This window comes from Rutidosis leptorrhynchoides, chromosome 2 (assembly GCF_046630445.1).
Source record: "Rutidosis leptorrhynchoides isolate AG116_Rl617_1_P2 chromosome 2, CSIRO_AGI_Rlap_v1, whole genome shotgun sequence".
NCBI classification, from domain to species: domain Eukaryota; kingdom Viridiplantae; phylum Streptophyta; class Magnoliopsida; order Asterales; family Asteraceae; genus Rutidosis; species Rutidosis leptorrhynchoides.
Genome location: NC_092334.1, coordinates 613,095,020 through 613,117,927, shown reverse-complemented (window position 1 = coordinate 613,117,927; position 22,908 = coordinate 613,095,020). Strand labels below are relative to the sequence as shown.

The window sequence follows — 22,908 nt, the reverse complement described above, 5'->3', positions numbered from 1 at the left end:
AACCTTTCAACAAGTTTTTCTACGGTTCCTCCCATTACTTTGACTACCTTCCCATCGGACTCTTTAGATTCTTCAAGTGCACCAACAAACCCATTCCGAACACACATATTCGTCATTTTATTATCACTAGATACTTGCTTAATCGTCTTCAGAGTTACCAATTGTTCATCCTCTTCACATTTAGAAACTTTTTCATCTACCCCAACAAATGTGGATACTGCCATTAGGGTTTCCTTCACGGCAATGAACAAGTGGTAGTAATAGACGAACTCAACTTGGTTTCAAGAACTTGTCTCAGATTTTTCAACTCGCGCTCAAGATTTTGGATCGAATCTTGTTGACTCATCAAAATTTCTGCATTAGTTCTTATTTGAGATTCCATGAATTCACTCGTCATACTCTCTTCACTAAATTTTCTTACATCCTCTATCTCTTTCACATCCGGTGCATATTTTTGAACCTGTTCATGGTTAGTTTCCAACACAAAACAATCCTGGACATTCGGTGTATGTAATGAATTAAAGATATTAATCCGTGATCTCTTATTACCAAAAGAAATGTCCATAACCCCAGTTCTACAATTGATAAGAGCATCAATTGTGGCCAAAAATGGACGACCAAGAATGATCGTTGGTTGGGTCTCCCTAAAAGTGGTCTCAATATCCATGACTATAAAATCTACGGGGTAATAAAAGTCCTCAACTTTCACGATCACATTCTCTAACATACCCCTTGGAGTTCTCATTGACCGATCCGCAAGTTGGATGAGAATATCAGTTTGTTTTAAAGTTCTCAACTCGTACCGGTCAACAAAACTTGATGGAAGTATGTTAATACTAGCCCCCAAATCCAATAAAGCCTTTTTGACATTAGCATTACCCACCGCAACCGAAATTAATGGTGTCCCCGGGTCCTTAAACTTCGGTGGAAGTGAACCAGAAATGACCGCACTCACTTTTTCAGTTAATTTTACCTTTTGGGCAATGATGCATTGAGTTTCCGTTTTTGAACACACAAATCTTTTAAAAACTTAGCATATGCAGGAATTTGTTTGATTGCATCAATAAGTGGAATATTGATTTTTACTTGTTTAAACGTTTCCCACATATCATCTGTTTTTGGTCCCTTTTTCCCATAAGGGAATTGGTGAGGGGACTCCAAAGCCTTAGGAAATGGAATAGTGTCAGGCTCCATATCCGTTTCCTCAAACTTTTCAACTACCGGTTTTTCAACATTTAACCCAACCCCAAAATCCACCGGAACTTCATTAGCATTATTACTCAAATCATGTAAAGTAGGAGACTTACCTGGACCATACTTGATTTCAAATTTCCTGGGCATTTTTACCTTATTATCATATGCCTTTCCATTTCTTAAAGTGCCCACCATGTTCACTTCATGTCCTCTTCCTTGTGATTCATGATTCGGGTTAAGCAATGTATAACTCGGAATTGTATTTGATTCTCGTGTTGCCTTTTCCTCCGCCACTTGACCAATTTGCTTACCCAATGTCGCAATTGACTTATTTTGAATTTCCAAAGTCTTCTTCATCTCTTCCATGAATGACTCCATCCTAGCATCCGTGCTTGAGGATTGACTTTGTTGATTATTTTGAGACAAGTTTTGGTTTTGCCTTTGGAATTGGTTGTTGTCCGAGCTAAAGTTTGGAAGATTTCTCCATCTTTGGTTGTAGGTATTGGAATATGGATCATATTTTCGCCCTTGAATCTCGTTCACTTGCTCATCCATCCCTAATGTTATCCCCTTTTTGCAACCGTTTGCATAATGAGATGGATATCCACTATTTGAGCACACATCCCGAACCTGCACAGAATTAACACTACCACCCTGGTTCGGGTTGTTAAACATGGGAAGAAACATCTTTATCTCATCTAATTCTTGTTCTAAATTCCTAGTCAAACCTCCCGGGTTAGAAACGTGGTTAACATGGGAAGGATTGTGAGTTTGCCGTGCAACCGAAGCTTGAGTTTTTGAACCCTTGCTCAATTGCTCGAAAAATGCCCACTCATCCTCACTACTTCAGGTCATAAACACACCACCACTAGCCGCTAATAGGAATTGTCTATTTTGTGAGTCAAGACCATCATAAAAAACTTTAACAAGCTCCCATTTCTGTATTTCATGGCGAGGACAAGATCGAAGTAATTCCTTCAGACGTTCGTATGCTTCATGAAAAAGTTCACCTGGAAATTGTCTAAAAGATTTTATTTGCATATGCATATCCGAAGTTTTACTTATCGGGTAGAATTCCTCAAGGAATTTCTTTTTCATCACCGCCCAAGTAGTGATACTCCGGGTGGGTAAAGACAAAAACCAACGTTTTGCTTTATCTTTTAAAGAATAAGGAAATAGGCGAAGGCGTACCTCTTCATCCGTGAATCCGTTTACCTATTTTGTAGCACAAATCTCATTGAACTCGGTGATATGCTCATAAGGTTCTTCCGTTGCCATACCTCGGTAGTTTGGCAAAATAGAAATCAATTGAGGGCGAACCTCAAATCTTCTGTTGTTATCCGCATTCGGAGCGGGATAAACAATTGGCGAGTGATCTTCGTAATCACCCGGTTGGTAGTACGAATCCACCCCACGTGTGTCTCCTTCCGCCATCGTTAGAGTTTGCAAACACTAACCTGCGAGCACAAAAACAAAAGATACCACGCGTAAAGTCGAACAAAATAAGAAAGCACTAAAGTAAACAAAGTAAACAAAATACAAAAAGAAAATATTTTTGGATTTTTCAAGTTTAATAATTTTTATGACTTTTTCAAAATTTAAAAGAAAACAATTAAAAATAAGAGCTTGCAATCAAGCGCACACTCCCCGGCAGCGGCACCAAAATTTGATCGGTGTCGAAGGGCCAACCAAAAATAACTTAATTACCTTAAACTAGTTAGGGCAAGTAAGGTTCGTTCCACGGGAGATTGTGGTTAAAAGCAAGCAATTTTCAGGAGTTGGTTTTGCAATTTAAAACTAAATTCAAACTAATTAAAAGACTTTAAATGAAAAAGACTTAAACTTTATGAAGTTTAAGAAAAGAGCTTGAAACTAGTAATTAAAAGTGATGTGTTGTGATCAATATGTAAAGAACTTTATCCCTTCCAAATCCCAATTGGTATAATTCATTCAAACAAGCACTATGTTTATCAAGCTTCGTTTAAGTCACATAGACATGAGTTCTTAGGTTCATTAAAAACATTATCATGAGCACAAGTTATGCAATTTATACAAATGTCTTTATCCCTAACTAAATTAACACTATGTGGACTTAGAACAATTATGAAATCACAATAACTTGTCTTGTAATAATAAAGATCAATAAACTTACATTAAATAATTACTTAATCAATTCATAAATCATAAATCAATTCTCATTACAAATCATGAATTACATAATACTTGAATGAAATCATAAATACCCAATTGTTCAATGGAAGGAATAAAGAATAAAACTTAGCCGAGCATGATGATGATGAAGAACATGATGATAGGAGGATGAATCATGTTGAACACGCCTTTTATCTTGACTTGAATCCTTGATTGATGATGTTTTGTGATGTTTTTGTATGTGATTAGGGCTCTAAAACTGAGGAAAAAGATCCCCAATTCGTGGCTAAGGGTTTCCCTTATATAGGGAATGGATAACTTGTTCCCAAAGCAAAAATATCTCAAAATTCGGCATCAGCGAAATTGCATTGGCGTAATTTACGCAATGTCTGGCGTAATTTACGCCAATATTTGCACTGGCGTAAAAACTTGGCGTAATTGTACGCCCAAAAATGATTTTTCCCTGATTTTGCAACTTGCATTGGCGTAATTTACGCCGGGATGGCGTAATTTACGCCCATATTAACACTGGCGTAAAAGATGGCGTAAAAAACTTGAAAGCTGGCGTATTTTACTCCAGTGTAAAAATTCTGATTTTTCCAACTTTTTCACAACTCGACTTCAAATGCCGTTTTTTGCACCTTTTTGCACTAACTTCGTTTCTCACCTATAAAACACAAAACCACATCAAAGTATCTCATTTTTCAATCAAATATGGTTACTTTCACGTTGTTAAGCATAAACGATAGTGTCAAATAAGGACCGATCAATAACCTTATTAGATGTTATATTTATATCAAGTGCCTCTTTTGGATATTCAATCCATAAAATAAATTATTATTTCTAGGCCTTATCCCTATTTTTTGTAAAATAATTGTTTTAAATCCGGAATATCTAGATAACGAGAAACTTTCATGTTGTATTTGCTTTAATTTCTTTTTATCTATTAAAATTTATTGTTTATATTCTCCTAGATGTTCATATTGTTCTTTTATTATATCTTTATCACTGTTGCTAGTAGTTATATGTAAATTATTCATCTTCACTAGAAGTATATTCAGTTTCTTATAAAATAAATATACTTTCGTATGAATCTACATCTTGGAAATCTTTAATGGGAATAAATTCGCCAAAATCTAACATTTCTTCTATGCCATGATCTAATTCAAATATTTTAAGATTTTTATTAAATTTTTTAGGACACCTGTTAGCATAATGCCCTTTCTCCTTGCATATATAACAAGTACACTCCTAGGGATTTTTCTTTCTTTTATATGTTGGTTTATTGGTTTAGTTATAACCTCTTTTCCTATAATATCTAGTTTTTCTTTTCTTGAAATATAACTTTTTAAATGAGTTCATTTTTTATATTTCTTTTTTATCTTACTATAATAATAAGAGCCAACCCCCCATCATTTTAGGCATTTTGGAATACTACAACATAATGATACTCTTTTCTTTAAATTTTTACTCATTTTTGCTAAAAAATGCATTTGCGCACCATTCGCTTAATTTATCTCTCACATGAGTAATTCTTTTTCCTAATGTATCTTTAGTTCCTGGATTATAAGTGTTTAATAATTTTTGTCCCCATGGGTCAGGTATTTTAGCAAAAAATAATGGTAAATAATTTTCGGTTTTATCGACTTGATTATATATGTGATAATAATAGACTTGAAAGACACATATATATCTATCTATTTCGCATATGTCACATAATTGTAGTCTCAATAAAGCTGTGGAATATTTTCGGACCGTAGCGGGATCTTTTATAAAATTTGCTTCACCACAAATTCTAGTCTAAAGACTTCTACAGCTCGAGTTAATATGTCTGCTACAGAATCATCAAGATTAAATATATTATGTTTAACAGCTGGGTCTAGATGTTACCAGAATCTTAAGGCACTTTTTAATAGCGTTCTTTCAAAAATTTCTTTAATTGTTTCTAAGTCCATTAATTTTGTTAACTGAGACAGCTATTCTTAAAGAAGTTTCCCGTTTATCAATGGCTTCATCCGTGTTATTAACACAGTCTATATCTAAGTGTAGCGACCCCGACAAATCGTCAAGTGACGGCGTCGACTACGTAGGTCCCATTACATGGTCATAAGTCTTTAAGACAACGTTTGACCAAAATATGTCGCATTCATTTCAATGTAAAAGGGTGTTTCAAGTTTACAAAAAGAAGTTCGACGGCTAGTTACATTACAATGTTAAACGTACAATTGAAACCTATGCGACACAATTTAAAAGTAGCCAAAAAGATGCTCCAAATATGCATGTATACTCGACATCCAAGCAAGTATCAAAAGAGTGCGGAAGCATGTATCCCTTAAGCATTCAAAACCTGAGAAAAACATAGAAGAATCTGTCAACGAAAACGTTGGTGAAATCATAGGTTTAGTAAATGAGTATGTAAGTAAAATAAGTTGAACCACAAGTTATAGTATAAGTCGATTTTCCGAATCGTTTGAATTCCATAAGTATTGTTGTTTACCGAGCACCCAATTATCAAAGCTTAACCGTATCATTTACCTCAGCATGAAAGTGTTAGAACATACACCGTACCAGAATATATTTCATTCGCTTAACGGTAGCGAACCGTCCGAATGAGGGTTAGTCAAACCCGTATGGATCCACACAACATAGACTCGCTTACACCATCTGATGTAATTAATGATAATTGAATTGAGGATTTTCGTTCAACTCGTTCGTATCTTTGTATTCGTATTCGTGTTCGATGTATAAAAGTATGAAAGGTATATATACATATGAAATGTATATAAGTATGTAACGTATAAGTTTCTCAGCCCACGATTTAAAAATATAAAAGTTGTTGAAAAAGTGGGACTATGATCTCACCTTGAGTGCACGAGTATAAAAGTACTTCACATAGTAAACGTGTGCATGAAAGTTACTTAGCCTTGACCTAAACAAGTAAGTTATATCAATTAACCGGTTACGACACAAGCTCGGGTGAAATGTGTTCAATTAGTCCTATGGCTCGTTACGACTCGAAAAGTATAGCATGTGAATCACGTTGTCAAGTTTCATGCAAGAATCAAGTATAAAATAAAGACTAGAACGATTGCATAAGTGTTTAGTTAAGTTTGACTAAAAGTCAAACTTGGTCAAAGTCAAAGTCAACGGGGTCGGGTCGGGTATTCGACAATTTTTCTAAGTTATATAATCATATATGAGCATGTTGGCCAAGTTTCATGTTAATCGGAGGTCCGTAGCATATCAAACATTTTACGTCAAATGACCAAGCAAAACAGCCCATTTTAGTGTATCAGGACGGTGTCCCAAAATCAGGACGGTGTCCCAATATGAAGAGTGGGACGGCGTCCCAAAATCAGGACGGCGTCCCAAATTGAAGAGTGGGACGGCGTCCCAAAAATCAGGACGGCGTCCCAATGGGCATTCAGGTCCTGTTTGCAGAAAAACACAAGTGCACGACCCAAACTTCAAACAATCACAATTTATGATCCGCAAACAATTAGAACATGTATTTTATATCACCGGAAAGGTCTTTCGACAAGGAACGCAACTAAGCACTTTTCATCAAGCAAAAACATCATATACAATAACCAAAATCCCGTCAAGTGATCAATAGAGGTTTATTTTCAAGTTTCAAGTTCATCAATTGCAATTTAAGTTTCGGGAATCCAATTTATACATATGATATGCCGTTTTGAAGGTAATGAAACATGTAATACAACTAAACACTTATCAATAACATTAACAAGCATTCAACGCATCAAAAGTTCATTTTAAGAGTTGTCAAACCCTAACCAAAACCTCAAAATCACTAATCATGTTAATGTAAGGTTTTCATGTCAATCAACACACCAAAACGAAGCTATTGAAGTAACTAACACTTTGAACACACAAACATTAACATCTAAACACATTTCATCATCCAAAATCAAAGATTAAGCATACACTTTTCATTTTCAAGCTAGTTACACCAAAACATCAAGATCGAGCATACAAATCATATATTCATGTTATACACGAGCCATAGACACTAACTAACAACATATCAAGTCAAAAACATGAATTTGAGAAATCTAGAGTTTTAGAAATGTTACCCAAAATCGGTGTAGTTAGTATCAAATCGTAGAGGATGACGAGAGGATTAAGAATATGTAGTCGGATTTGTTGTGAGCTTCCAAGATCAAAATTAGATGATGAATTTTGTGTTTGTGTTCTTGAGAGAAAAGGAAGAAAGAAAAAGAGGAAGAAGATGGTGAAATGAAGTGTGTGGTGGTGAGGAGTCACTAGTTAGCCAAGTTTACCCGAGTGGCGAGATTAGTCCCTCAAGTTTGTTGTCGGGTGCGGGAAATAACCAAACGAATATTTTTAAAACGCAAGTTAACGAGAGATGTTATAATCGAGTAACGGGATTATCATGAACACTAGTTAATGAAGTGCACGAGTATAGGTGACGAGGGATGTTATTTAAAAAAAAAAAACGGTGTTAAAATAATTTAACGGAAAAACGCGGGATGTTACATTATCCACACCTTAAAAGAAATTTCGTCCCGAAATTTTGTTGGAAGTAGTAGTCGATGTCTCTTACTCGAGACCTAGCATTGTTCAATCTACGGAGCAGTGAAGATACATCCTTAGGCATTTCCACGAATCTGAATAGTCGGGGTTTTATGTTGTATTAAGGCTTGGTTTTACGATCCACAGTTTCAACCGGTCTTTCTACGAAGAGGAGTTGTCATCAATAGTAAGTTTATCTAGAAGGATAGCATGTTCCTGTTCCGCAGGACACGTATCTAAGTTTGTTACATGGAACGTAAGGTAAACGGAAACTTAATTGAGTCGGAGGTTCTAAACGGTAGGAAGCGGTTCCAAGACGCCCCAAGATTTCAAAAGGATCAATATTGTGGATATAAATTTCCTCGATCTCCCGAAACGGATTACACCTTTCCAAGGTGTGGTTTTCAATATTACACGGTTACTGACTTTAAATTTGAGAGATTTTCATCTAACATTGGTATAACTCCTTTGGTGACCACGGGCCGTCTTGAGCCCTTCTCGGACTTGAACTATCTCAAAGGTTGTTTCTTGAATGATTTCGGATCTGATGATTTGCTTGTCACCTACTTTGGTCCAACGAATAGGAGAACAACATTTGTGGTTATATAAAGTTTCGAAAAGTGTGCGTTAACACGCGAGTGGTAACTACTGTTGTAAGAGGGATCAACTAAAGGCGACAATACAAGTTTGTAACATGTCTTTCCAAGATGTAAATTGTTCGTTTGCTTAGCTCGTCTGTTTGTGGAAGATACGCAGTACTCACGTCTAAACGTGTTCCGAAGGCTTCTTGTAAACAAGATGTGTAACGAGTATTTTCGATCCGGGATAATTGACAATGATACACCGTGTTGGAATATAATTTCTTAAGATATGCTTGGACAAGTTAGTTAGGGTTCGCAAACGTTCGTTGGAACAAGTTCCTTACCGGCTACAGAGAACATTTTTTTTTTTATTTTTTTTTTTCAGGGCTATTCACCCTCGTGGTGAATACTAGTAATACATGATGAGTCTCTCTCTCCATTGAGAAAGTATATAAAAGGTTTCCTTATACAAAAGTACAAGTAAAAGGACAGGAGTGGAATGAGAACTTAGAATAGGATGAGCTCACATCCTGAGGTAGCCATATCGCGCATCTAGTGGTCAAATGTTGAGACCTGGTGGGAAAACGAGATAGAACACATAGTTGTATAGTTCGGGGTTGAGTAGTAGTTGTCCGTATCAGGAGTATGAGGATGATAAGTCAAAGAGAAAGGAAGTATCCTTGGATTGTGTGTTATCTTGGGTCCCAGTAATATCAGACGGTCATAGTGAAATAACAGTGTTATGTAACGTGGTACGTGGTGATGAGAAGATTGATCGGATCCATAATTAAGTATTCCAATCGTTCGTGCAAAAATAACGAATTTCAGTTACGTCGATTTTTGAGTCGAGAGAGTATGCCTTTCGGCGTTCAAGTAGAAATATTTCCATATTTAAGTTCCATCTGGCGCTATACGAATTTAGCTAGTAATGTTGGTGTGAAAAATCACGCTTAAGGTCCGGGCACGGAGAGGTTTAAATTTCCAACTTAATGAGTTATCGAGGGTAAAGGACGAGCATCACGAGAAAAAGTCGAAAATGAACTTTCGGTAAGGATCTAAGATTTTTACGAACACAAGTCAGAGTTGTGAGGGTTTCCCGATTACGTGTGGCTTCGATTGCGAGATTTATTGTAATACCCTGACCACTAACAACATGGTCTAGAAATTGGACTTTGTTTAACCAAAGTTCACACTTGGAGATTTTGGTATAGAGTTGCTCTTTCCTCAAGAGTTCGAGCGTAAGACAAAGATGTTGTTCGTTTTCTTCTTTGCTTGAATTGAATAGGTTAGAACATCACATATGAATATGATGACAGATCTGTCTACCCATCAGGCCCATGAATACGGAGGAAGCCTTTGTTAAACTGAACGACACTATAAGAAATTCATAACTATCGTAACGAATTTTGAAAACCGTTTTGGAGATAACCGGAATGGGGGTCGATTTTGGAATACACACGGAATTCTTGTGATTGATCAAGAGGTCATCAGTACGGGAAAGAGAATATCGGTTCTTAACCGAAAATTATTTAGTTCACGATAATCTATACACATGTAAGGGATCATTTTCTTCTTAACGAATAGGTTTTGAGTCCCCTAGTTCTATAGGTGTCAAGTCAAAATTCAAATTCTCCACCCAAAAAGTTTAACGTAATAGTTTTCCGTCGGTCACCTGCATGGCATAGGTAGTGTCTAGGGGATATGGTGGTGTGCAAAGAGTACGAGTCAAGGCCTTGGTTATAAAACGTCTAACGGTACCCGAATTGAATAAACATGAAATATAAGGTTGTTGAGAAGAAACGTACCCGTGACTAGTTGTCATCTCGGGCTCCCTCGGTGTTAATGTTGAAATTTCGACCGCGTGCATTGGGGTTGGTCTCCTTCTCTGGGCACGCATTCTTAAAATGACCCGGTTGGCCACATTCGAAACAAACGCCCGACCGGTGTGCATTGGGCTCCTTTTGGGCGACGGGGGCGACGCTCCTACAATCGTTGGCCGTATGACCACTTCCTTGGCACCGGTGGCAAGTTAACTTACCACATTCACCATAATGACGGTTGCGGCATTTGTTGCAAAATGGTTTGCTACATTCGCCATAATGATGTTTGTGGCACTTGTTGCAAGATGGTAGACTTCCGGCATAGCCTTTCTTGTCGTTGGAGGTGAAAGGCTTCTTGGCGGGGTTGTTGTTGTAGTTGCTCAATTCGGGGGCTTCCCATTTTCTTTTGTTGCCACCCGACTTATCCTCGGCTTTATATGCCGACACCTCAATTTCGTCCACCGTTTCGATCAATTGGCGGGCCATATTCAAAGCCTCTTGGTGATTAACGGGTTTGGATGACATTACTCCTTGTTTGATGCTCTTAGGAAGACCATCCATGTACAGCTCAAGCCTTAGAGACTCGGTACTCACGAGATTTGGGCACATCAAGGCTAGCTCAGAAAATCGTTGATTATAGGCCTTTAGGTCATTCCCGACCGCTTTTAAAGTTCTTAGCTCGTGTTCAAGCTTGCAGGTCTCTTCGCGCGGGAAGTATTCGGTGATCATCTTTCCTCTTAAGTCGACCCAAGAGAGAGTGTGGGCTCCGTGGATACCCACCGATTGTACATACGTATTCCACCATGTGAGAGCGATACCGGCGAAGGTGTGAGTGGAAAATCTGACCTTGTCTTGGTCCCGACAACCGCTTTTGCTAAAGACGGCTTCTGTTTGCTCAAACCATCGGGTGAGCACGACCGGTCCCCCGGTTCCATCAAAAGTGTGAGGTTTGCACCCCATGAAGTTCTTATAGGAGCACCCTTCGTTTGAATTACCGGCTCCATTGTTGTTGTTGTTGTGATTGTTGTTATTGTTATTGTTGTTGGAAGAGTGACCGGCCATGGCCGCATCTACGGCGGTGGCTATCATTCGTTGTATAGTTTGTTCGGGAGTTTCGGGAGGAGCGCGTCGACGAGCCATTGTTCCTTCAAAACACAAGAATATCGTTGGTTAGTATTCTCAATAATACTAACCGTGATATGGAATAAGGATAGAGAGACAATTTTTGCTTGACTCGCCTTAAATTCTTTATGTCATAACGTCAGAACGTCCATGTGAATCACCGTAATATAATCTCGGAAATTATATTACCCTGATTTACATGTGCATTTAACATTACATCATAAAGTCAAGGTGGCGCGTCAACAAAATTTATCAACGTAAGATCAAGATCGAATACGAGTTAGATATGATGGAAGAGTTCGAGTATAATGCACAAATAGTCAAGTAATTCCTACTCCAGTCTATATGCCTGATGTTATGCGAGGTGTATACGAAATAGTTTATATTTTACTAGGAAAAACTATTAAATATGATACAATTTTGCACAAGATATTTATATATTTATAGAATGGATATACTTAAACCTTGGTACAACACTTATAGGCAGTGTACCTAATCGTACAGTAGTGTAGTTTTTAGTAAGTCCGGTTCGTTCCACAGGGAATCTTTTTTTTTTAAACAAAGCTCAACGCTATATTAGTCTACTTTTATAAAAATACAAATATATATATAAGTAATATTATTATTATAAAGGGGGGTTTTTACCGTTTAATGACCGGTTTGTCGATTTTAAAACTTTAGTCGCAGTTAAAACCAAATGTAAAATATTAAAAATAAATACAAGACTTAAATTAAAGCATGAAGTAAATAACGATAAATGGAATTGCGAATAATAAAAGTGCGATAAAATAAACTTGCGATAATTAAAAAGTACGATAATTAAAAGTGCGATTAAATACAAAAACAATAAAAATGCGATAATTAGAAGTGTAATTAAATATAAAATAAAGGAAATTAAATATGAAATAAAAGAATTATGCTTATTTAAACTTCCGTAATCATGATGTTTGACGTGTTGATTTTAGTTTTATGCCCATGGGTTAATTGTCCTTTGTCCTGGATTATTTAATATGTCCGTCTGGTTTTTGTCCATAACAGTCCATCAGTCATAAATATAAAGTGCGAGTGTCCTCGTCAAATTATCCTTATACCCGAAGTTAAATATTCCAACTAATTGGGGATTCGAATTGTAACAAGGTTTTAATACTTTGTTTAATGAATACACCAGGTTATCAACTGCGTGTAAACCAAGGTTTTACTACTTTGTTAGCAATTACACCAATTACCCTTGAATGTAATTTCACCCCTGTTTTAATTATTCTAGTGGCTATTAATCCATTCCCGTGTCCGGTTAAATGAACGATTATTCGTACATATAAATACCCCGCCCATCGTGTCCGATCGAGTGTATATGGTAATTTATAGGGACGCCCAATTGTAAATCTTTATATTAACATTAACAAACTTTCATTTAGTTAAACAAATATAAAGCCCATTAATAGCCCATAGTCTAATTTCCACAAGTGTCGTTCTTTTGTCCAAACCCCAATTATGGTACAAAGCCCAATTACCCAATTTTAGTAATTAGCCCAACATCATGATTACTTCGTTTTAAATAAGCATAATAATAACTTAGCTACGAGACATTAATATAAAAAGGTTGAACATAACTTACAATGATTAAAAATAGCGTAGCGTTACACGGACAGAATTTCGACTTACACCCTTACAACATTTGCTAACATACCCTTATTATTAGAATTATAATTAAAATTAAAATATAAATTATAAATATAAATATAAATTTTACGTATGAGGAGAAGAAGAAAAAGATGGATATTTGCGATCAGAATTCGGTTGGCTTTATAGGCAGTTTTTCATTTTGGGGCTCCGCGACTCGCGGTGAAATCCTCTTCAAACTCCGCGAGTCACGGAGAATGAATTTACAGCTCAGTCCCTTTGGAGTCTTTCTCTGCCGACTGTTTTTATTTATAAATATAATATATATATAATTAATATAATTAATTATATATTATATTATATTTATATACATAGTTAACTTGTAATTTTTAGTCCGTTGCGTCGAGCGTTAAGAGTTGACTCTGGTCCCGGTTCCGGATTTTCGAACGTCCTTGCGTACAATTTTATATCTTGTACTTTGCGTTTTGAATCTTGTACTCTTGTAATTTCGAGACGTTTCTTATCAATAATTGGAACCTCTTTGATTGTCTTTTGTACTTTTGAGCTTTTTGGTCGTTTGCGTCTTCAATTCGTCGAATCTGTCTTTTGTCTTCACCTTTTATTATTTAAACGAATATCACTTGTAAATAGAACAATTGCAACTAAAAGCTTGTCTTTCTTGAGGAATAATGCTATGAAATATATGTTCGTTTTTAGCATTATCAAATATTCCCACACTTGAGCGTTGCTTGTCCTCAAGCAATATCGTCTTGAAATACTAGAATCACTTCTTTATTCTTCACACTTTGTACATCAGTGATTTGTATACGGTGGTATGAACAATGGTAGTAACGATATGGTTTACAGTCCCACATGACTATAAAAATTTAGATCCATTAAGGAAATTGGATCTTTATGAAAACATTTGATCTTTTGAAAATTAAATCTAGTTTTTACCCTAGATAAGTTTTCCGGGATAACCCTTTACCGGTGTTTGCAAAATATTTTTGTGGGTTTGGTGGGTTTCAGATTTGAAAATTTTAGCTCAAAACTTATGGTTTTGTGTCACCCACTTGCTAACCTTGTATTTGGAAAGCAACACGTCCAGTTTACTTGTTCCGTATATTACCTTTCGGTAAACTACCATCCGGTTGTAAAGGAAAGCGTTGAACAAGCAACTGTTAAGGCAATGTCCCCTGACATGCTTTTAATTATGGTCTATAACGTGTCGGACGCAATTACTATCCTTGGTAGGAGCAATAGTAAAGCTCACCCTTATGATTTTTCGGTATGGCACAAGGTCCTGTCTTTGACCACTATGCAACCACCGTTCTTACGGTTGACACCCGATTTGGTTCAGGTGACCTAATGAATTCCAGGTGAATTCCTAGGATTTTACGTTCAATGGTAATGAACGCATTAAAAATAGGGTTTTCAGAAAACAAATCGGTTTGTAATTTTGATCAAAATATTTTCTCGTTCAAGCTCGAATTTAGATATCATTGAATTCCATGAGTTTGTAATTCTCAATCTTTAAGGTCAATCTCTAGGATTGAGTAATATCAGTCTTAAAAGCTGATTTTTAATCTTTAAGGAGATTATCCTTTCTGGGGATCTGATTCATTAGTCTTATCCAGCTAATTTGCATGGTGCCCCCCCATTTTACAAGATAAATCCTTCTCATGGTTAGGATAAATCTGACCACATGGCGACCCTGTTTGATGCTGAGGTCCGTGGATTTCCAACCGATTTTAGTGATGACTTTTCTAGATTTTTCGTCAACCTACAGCTGGTCTGAACGACAACTTCATGACCTAAATCAAGAAGCGCGTTTCTTTTTCGGAAGACTTTACTTCCTTTTAATGATGGAATTGATTCATCGTGTAGATCCATCTTTTCTTTTCTTTCATTGGGTAAAACAGTTTAGTTTAGTCCAAAGCAAAAGTATTTTCAGTTATTTGTTACAGATATATGTGACATATGTTTAAGATAACTTGGTAAATTTTCCCACACTTGGCTTTTATTTTCCTTTTTATCGTCCTCTATTCCATTTTAAATGAATTTTAACATTTTAGTTTGTTTCTCAATTTATGTTCTTTCCGAGGTAACAATAATTTCGGTGTTAAAACCTAGTTTTATCGTTCATAAATATGTATAAACATGATTTTGAGTTCATTTAATTGAAAATTTTTAAAAATTTTACTAGAATTGGGTAGTCAGTATATAAGACTAGGGCTGTTCTTTATTATCAGAGAGCACTAGATTCTAATACAACTACTGCTTTACTAGTATTTTTAATGGTAACCAAGTGTATAAAGTAAAAAATTTTAAAATCCGAAAGAATTTAACCCCTTCCCACACTTAAGATCTTGCAATGCCCTCATTTGCAAGAAATCAGTAACAATTTAAATTATTGAGGGTGATTAGCGTAGTAAAGTGATTAAATTTTACCAAAACTTCCAAACATATTGGCGTTTGTTTTGAATGATAAATGGTGCACGTCATTTGTTCATTCCGTTTGTTGTTACATCACATATAATTTTGCATCTTGTTGTTAAAATTAGTTACTTTTGCTGAACTTAATGCCAGTCTTTGAAAACGCGTTGTTTTACCCTGTCTTGTAAGATAAACTACAAACAAATATATACATACTATTTTTTTTTATTTATAAAACCTTTAACTTATAAAACAAATATTAATTAATTTTAAAAATTTGTTTCTTTTAAGAATGAGGGCGTTTCGGAACGATGCCCTAGTCCGTCCCTCGACAAAATTTTAAAATTTGTCTTTTTGTAGCGATTGTTTTAAAAGCTAAGATTTTTGGGTTTTTTCAATGTTTTTGGCATACTTTAATTTAATAAGATTAAAAATAATGATAATAAAAGTTCTCGTCCCTCCCTCGGGTAAAGCAATTTCGGTTCAAAGACCTAGTCTTCAACTTACGACGAATTTTAAAATTTCATATTCTTAACTTAATGAGATAAAGTAAATTTTTGTTTTTAAATTCACACAACTTAAATATAAAATTCAAAATTAATATTAAAAATTCACACCAAACTTAAAATTTGAAATGCATAAAATTAAAAATTCATATTATAAATTCACACCAAACTTATATTAATTTTTCAAATATTTACAATTTTAAATATATTGTTTTTACAAAGTTTACAATATTAATTTAAGATTTATATATTAATTTTAAAAACATGGTAAAAATAAAATTAAAAATCTTTTTGGCTTTTTATCCCACTTTAATCAATCAAATATTATCAAAAATATGCGCCCCTCTTTTCGGTAAAGTAATTTCGGTTCCAAGATGTAATTTAACTCATGACGAATTTTTGAAATATTTTGGGTTGATTGATTAAAGATATTTATACCTTAAGAATAAACGTTAAATTTCGCAGTGATGTAATAAATTTTTGAATGATATCAATAATTTCGGTCGCCAAACCTAATTTTATTCAATACCAATTTAATACTTTTTAGCAAACAAATTAGCGTTTATTATCAAAAGGTTAAAAATAAAAATAAAAATAAAAACTGTACAGACATACCTGTGAAATAGATTTCTTAGTTATATGATCTATCCCATTCATAAGATAGTCGGTTTAATTGGTTTTCCATGGCTACATAGGCGTAACCTCGAGCATTCAGTGTCTTTTCTTCTAAACATATGAACGGTCCGTCTCTGCATAAAGTAACAAATTCGGTATTTGAATAGGTTTGATTATTTGAACATTTACCTCCATGTGACCATTTTCCGCATTTGTGACATCGTTCTAGGTGTCGTGCTCTTCTTTTCGCTGCGGATTTTGATTTTCCTTTACCAAATTGTAACTTATTATCTTCGCATCTAGATTCTTTTCTAACTCTGTCCATTCTTTCTCTGATTACTGATACTAATTCACTCGGTAGTATGTCATTATTTCTTTTAGTGATCAAAGCGTGTAGCATTAGACCATGGTTTAGTTCACAGGCAGTCTTCATTTCGTAAAAACCTAAAAAAAATAAAAATTCAGAATGGGGGGAGAAGACTAGTTCTTTAGGGTCTGCTAGGGAAAGACCATTCGGGTTCCATTTTCGAGAACTACACGAAAACAGACAATCTAACTCTAACAGAAATACATATTATCCTTTAAAGACTTGATTCTCCCCACACTTAGTTAGCTGTGGTGTCGAAATTGTGATTAACTTCGTTGTCGACTTCCATCGGACCATGTATGTAATGTTTAACTCTGTGACCATTAACTTTAAATTCAATCCCATTTGAATTTATCAATTCTATCGTTCCGTATGAGAAAACTCTTTTGACTATGAATGGTCCAGACCATCTTGATTTCAATTTTCCAGGAAATAGCTTGAATCGTGAATTGAAAAGAAGAACTCTGTCTCCTTCTTTAAATTCTTTTGAACTTCTGATTCTTTTATCATGCCATTTCTTCGTTCTTTCTTTATAGATTAACGAATTTTCGTATGCTTCATGTCTTAATTCTTCTAATTCGTTTAGTTGACTTAATCGTAGACGTCCAGCTTCATGTAAATCAAGATTACATGTCTTCAAAGCCCAAAATGCTTTGTGTCCAATTTCTACTGGAAGATGACATGCTTTTCCATAAACAAGTCTAAAAGGTGTGGTTCCAATTGGAGTTTTGTAGGCTGTTCTAAAAGCCCAGAGTGCATCCTCCAGTTTAATGGACCATTCCTTCGGATTTGATCCTACGGTTTTCTCTAGAATACGTTTTAAGGCTCGGTTGGTATTTTCAACTTGTCCACTTGTTTGTGGATGACATGCGGTGGAGATTTTATGAGTTACTCCATATCTTTTAAGAACTTTCTCAAGTTGATTATTACAGAAATGAGTACCCCGATCACTTATTAAAGCTTTCGGTGTTCCAAACCTTGCAAAAAGACGTTTTAAAAAGTTGACTACAACTCGTGCATCGTTAGTTGGGAGAGCTTGTGCTTCCGCCCATTTAGATACATAATCAATGGCTACGAGTATATATAGATTATTATGAGATTTTGGAAATGGACCCATAAAGTCAATACCCCAAATGTCAAATACTTCACATACTTGGATGACATTTTGTGGCATTTCATCACGTTGACTTATTTTTCCGGCCCTTTGACATGCATCACAGGATTTGCAAAGAAGGTGTGAGTCTTTGTAAATTGTAGGCCAATAGAATCCAGCTTCATAAACTTTTCTTGCTGTTAGTTGAGGCCCATAATGCCCTCCTGTTGGTCCTGTGTGACAATGGTTTAAAATTTTACTAGCTTCATCTCCAAATACACATCGGCGTATTATTCCATCGGGACAACTTTTAAACAGATGTGGATCTTCCCAGAAATAGTGTTTTATATCACTGAAGAATTTCTTTCGTCTTTGGTACGATAATCCTTTTTCAAGGAATCCACAAACTAAGTAGTTTGCATAGTCTGCAAACCATGGGATTTCTTTATAATCTATCTTCAATAGATATTCATCAGGAAAGTTGTCTTGTATGGCTGATTCATTTAGAACTTCTAATTCGGGATTTTCAAGACGAGAAAGATGATCAGCGGCGAGATTTTCTGCTCCTCTTTTATCTCGGATTTCAATATCAAACTCTTGTAAGAGTAAGATCCAACGGATTAATCTTGGTTTAGCATCTTGTTTTGAAAATAGGTATCTAAGAGCAGAATGGTCGGTATAGACCACCGTTTTTGCTAGAACGAGATATGATCGAAATTTGTCAAAAGCAAAGACAATAGCAAGGAGTTCTTTTTTAGTAGTTGTATAGTTCGTTTGTGCTCCTTGTAATGTCTTAGTAGCATAATATATAGGTTGAAATCGTTTTTCAATCCTTTGTCCTAAAACGGCTCCCATTGCAAAATCACTTGCATCGCACATTAGTTCAAATGGTAGATTCCAATTTGGCGTTATCATGATCGGCGCATTAGTGAGTTTCTCTTTAAGAATATTAAAAGATTTGATACACTCATCTGAAAAGATGAATGGCGCATCCTTTTCTAGGAGTTTATTCATAGGAGTGGCAATCTTAGAAAAATCTTTTATGAAACGTCGGTAAAAACTGGCATGCCCTAGAAAACTCCTAACTCCTCTAACATTGGTGGGATGTGGAAGTTTAGCAATTACATCTATTTTAGCTCTATCCACTTCAATTCCTTCTTTTGAAATTTTATGTCCAAGAACGATGCCTTCTTTAACCATGAAATGGCATTTCTCCCAATTAAGTACTAGATTGGATTGTTCGCATCTAAGAAGCATTCGTTCAAGATTAGCTAGACATGATTCAAATGTATCACCGAAGACTGAAAAGTCATCCATGAAAACTTCCATGCATTCTTCTATCATGTCGTGAAAAATCGCCATCATGCACCTTTGAAAGGTTGCAGGGGCGTTGCAAAGTCCAAATGGCATGCGTTTGTAAGCAAAAGTACCATAAGGGCATGTGAATGTGGTTTTCTCTTGGTCCTCGGGTGCTATTGGAATTTGAAAATATCCGGAAAATCCATCTAGAAAACAATAGTAGCTATTTCCGGCTAATCTTTCCAACATTTGATCAATGAAAGGTAAGGGAAAGTGATCTTTTCTGGTGGCGTCATTTAATTTTCTATAATCAATACATACACGCCATCCTGTTACAGTCCTAGTAGGAATAAGCTCATTTTTCTCATTTGTGATGACAGTCATGCCACCCTTCTTAGGCACGCATTGAACTGGGCTTACCCATGGACTATCAGAGATTGGATAAATTAAACCTGCATCTAGCAGTTTAATAATCTCTTTCTTAACTACATCTTGCATATTAGGATTTATTCTTCGTTGGCGTTGCACATACGTTTTATGACCTTCTTCCATAAGGATTTTATGTGTGCAATACGAAGGACTTATTCCTTTAATATCATGAATCTTCCATGCAATGGCTGGTTTATGAGCTTTCAACACAGAAATGAGTTGTGATTTCTCATTTTCAGTAAGAGAAGATGATATTATTACAGGTAATTCAGATTCATCATGTAAATAAGCGTATTTCAAATGGTTTGGAAGTGGCTTTAACTCTAATTTCGGAGGTTCTTCTATCGATGATTTGTATCGATATCTGTCTTCTTCTTTTAGCATTTGAATTTCTTCTGTTGTTGGTTCATATCCATTAGCTATAAGTGTAGCTAACATTTCAGCTTCATCAATTGGTTCATTACCTTCTCCTAAAGAACATTCTCCTGTTCCTTGTAATTCTGGAAATTCTTCTAATAATTCTGCATGTGCATCTATAGTTTGAATATAATAACATGTATCATCTGCAGATTGTGGTTGTTGCATTGCTCTATCAACTGAAAAGGTAACACTCTCATCCTCTATACTTAGGGTCAGTTTCTTACCGAACACGTCTATCATTGCTTTAGCCGTGTTTAAGAATGGTCTTCCTAATATGAGAGGAACTTGAGAATCTTCTTTCATGTCCAGAACAACAAAATCTACTGGGAATACTAAAGTACCAACTTTAACTAGCATGTTCTCCATTATCCCTCTAGGATATTTTATTGATCTATCGGCTAGTTGTATGCTTATTCTGGTTGGTTTCAATTCTCCAAGGTCTAGTTTAGCGTATAGTGAATACGGCATTAGATTTATACTAGCACCTAAGTCTGCCAATGCTTCTATTGAACTAAGACTACCCAGAAAACATGGAATTGTGAAACTTCCTGGATCAGATAGTTTTTCTGGTATCTTATTCAACAGCACTGCTGAACAATTAGCATTCATAGTAACAGCCGAGAGTTCTTCCATTTTCTTTCTATTTGAGATTAGATCTTTCAAGAATTTAGCATATCTAGGCATTCCTGAAATCACATCAATGAAAGGAAGATTTACATTTATCTGTTTAAACATATCCCAAAATTTGGATTGCTCGGCTTCAAGTTTTTCTTTCTTCATTTTACTCGGGTAAGGAAGTGGTGGTTGATATGGTTTAACATAAGGTTTATCCTTAACTGTGTTATCTTCATTAACCTTTTCAACTACCGGTTCTTTTTCCTTATCTTGATCAGGTTGTGGTTCTTGTGGAGTAGGAATGGTTTCATCAGAAGTTACAGGTATTTCAGGTGGTTTAAGTGTTGTGCCACTTCTTGTGGTAATGGCTTTAGCTGTTTCATTTCGGGGGTTAGCATTTGTATCACTAGGTAGACTTCCCGGTTTTCTTTCACCTATTAACCTTGCTAGGTTACTTACTTCTTGTTCTAGATTTTGAATAGAAGCTTGTTGATTTCTAAATGCTTGAGCATTTTGTTCATTGGTTTGTTTCTGAGATGTGAAAAACTGCGTTTGAGTTTCAGCTAGCTTCGTCATCATATCTTCTAAATTTGGCTTTTTATCATCGGTTTGTTGTGGTGGTTTGTTTTGAAAATTAGGTCTTTGCTGATTGTAAGTATTATTAGATACTTGTTGATTGCTAGGACCTTGTTGGTTGTTGTATGGAATATTTCGGTTATAATTTTGGTTTTGATTGTAAATCGGTCTTGGCGGTTGATAATTATTCTGATAATTATTTCCAGGCCTTTGGTTTATGTATGAAATATTCTCTCTTTGTTCCATTGTTAATTCAATACTGAGACAATCTTTTGTCAAATGTGGTCCTCCACACTGCTCACAACTAATTCGTATTGAGTGAATATCCTTAGTCATCTTTTCCATTCGTCTCTCCACAGCATCTATCTTTGCGGAAATGGAATCTAAGTCATGGCTAGAATCGGCTCTAGCTGCTTTAGATGATCTAATGATATCTTTTTCTTGGTGCCACTCATGTGAGTGGGAAGCAGTGTTATCAATAATTTTGTAAGCATCAGTTTCGGTTTTCTTCATAATAGAACCACCAGCTGCTATATCTATGTCTTTCCTTGGTAGAATATTTGTACTATTTGACAGGTGTCTAAACCATGTTGCGGACATCCTCTTAACAACTTTCCATATCTTGTCCATGCCTCATATAGAGTTTCATTTGGTTTCTGTGTAAACGTAACAATTTCTGCTTGAAGTCTTACGGCTTTAGATGCAGGAAAGAATTGTTTAAGAAATTTGTCAACTAAAACATCCCATGTATCAATCGCCCCTTCAGGTAACGATTCCAACCAATCTTTGGCTTCTCCCTTTAAAGTCCAGGGAAATAACATGAGATATATCTGTTCATCCTCCACTTCTCGGATTTTAAATAGTGTGCAGATCCTATTAAAGGTACGTAGATGTTCATTTGGATCTTCCTTCGGCGCACCACTAAATTGGCATTGATTAGTCACCATGTGTAGAATTTGTCCTTTGATTTCATAATCTGGTGCATTAATGTCTGGATGAGTAATTGCGTGACCTTGGCCAGTGCGTTTAGCTCTCATTCGGTCTTCCATACTTAAAGGTTCCAGATTTTCCATAATTGAATTTGTTGAATCGGTATCACTAGATGATTCTGATTTAATGGTTCGTTCCTCAACAATCTCTGTTTGAATGATTGGTGGTTCCGGAGGAAAGTTTAGTGGTTCAGGATCTACGAACCGTTCCTGAATATTCTCCGGATTCTCAATTGTGAGGTTGGGTTCAAAAAATGGATTATCGGAAATTTGAACTGAAGTACTTGGTCTACTGGATGACGATTCTAAAGAAAAATCAACGGCGGTTATATTTGCTAAATGTCTTGATCTAGTTACAGGTGGTGAACGTACAAAAGGTGGTGAACGTCTTGCTCGGTGCATTCACTGAATATCCTATTAGTTTTTTTAAAAAGGAAAGAAAAATTATAAAAGTTATCCAATCAATAGACTTTTCTGATTTTACCCACGTTTCGAATAGCCAAAAGATGCAGTAGAGGGGC

General features: G+C 35.7%; 1 protein-coding gene across 1 annotated transcript; it reads right to left on the bottom strand.

Annotated features, from left to right (window-relative positions):
- Nucleotides 1-235: 235 nt before the first annotated feature.
- Nucleotides 236-1,881, bottom strand: LOC139890020 (uncharacterized). Its single transcript, XM_071872925.1, has 2 exons — nt 1,087-1,881; nt 236-973 (listed from the first exon to the last, which is right to left on the bottom strand). The coding sequence occupies exons 1-2, from the start codon at nt 1,879-1,881 to the stop codon at nt 236-238; spliced, it is 1,533 nt and encodes a 510-aa protein (XP_071729026.1).
- Between the last annotated feature and the right edge of the window lie 21,027 nt (nt 1,882-22,908).

Coding starts and splice junctions, on each gene's coding strand:
- LOC139890020 (XM_071872925.1), bottom strand. CDS start 1,881: ATGTTTCTTCCCATGTTTAACAACCCGAACCAGGGTGGTAGTGTTAAT. Junction 974..1,086: donor TGTGGGAAACGTTTAAACAA/GTAAAAATCAAT, acceptor ATTGCCCAAAAG/GTAAAATTAACTGAAAAAGT.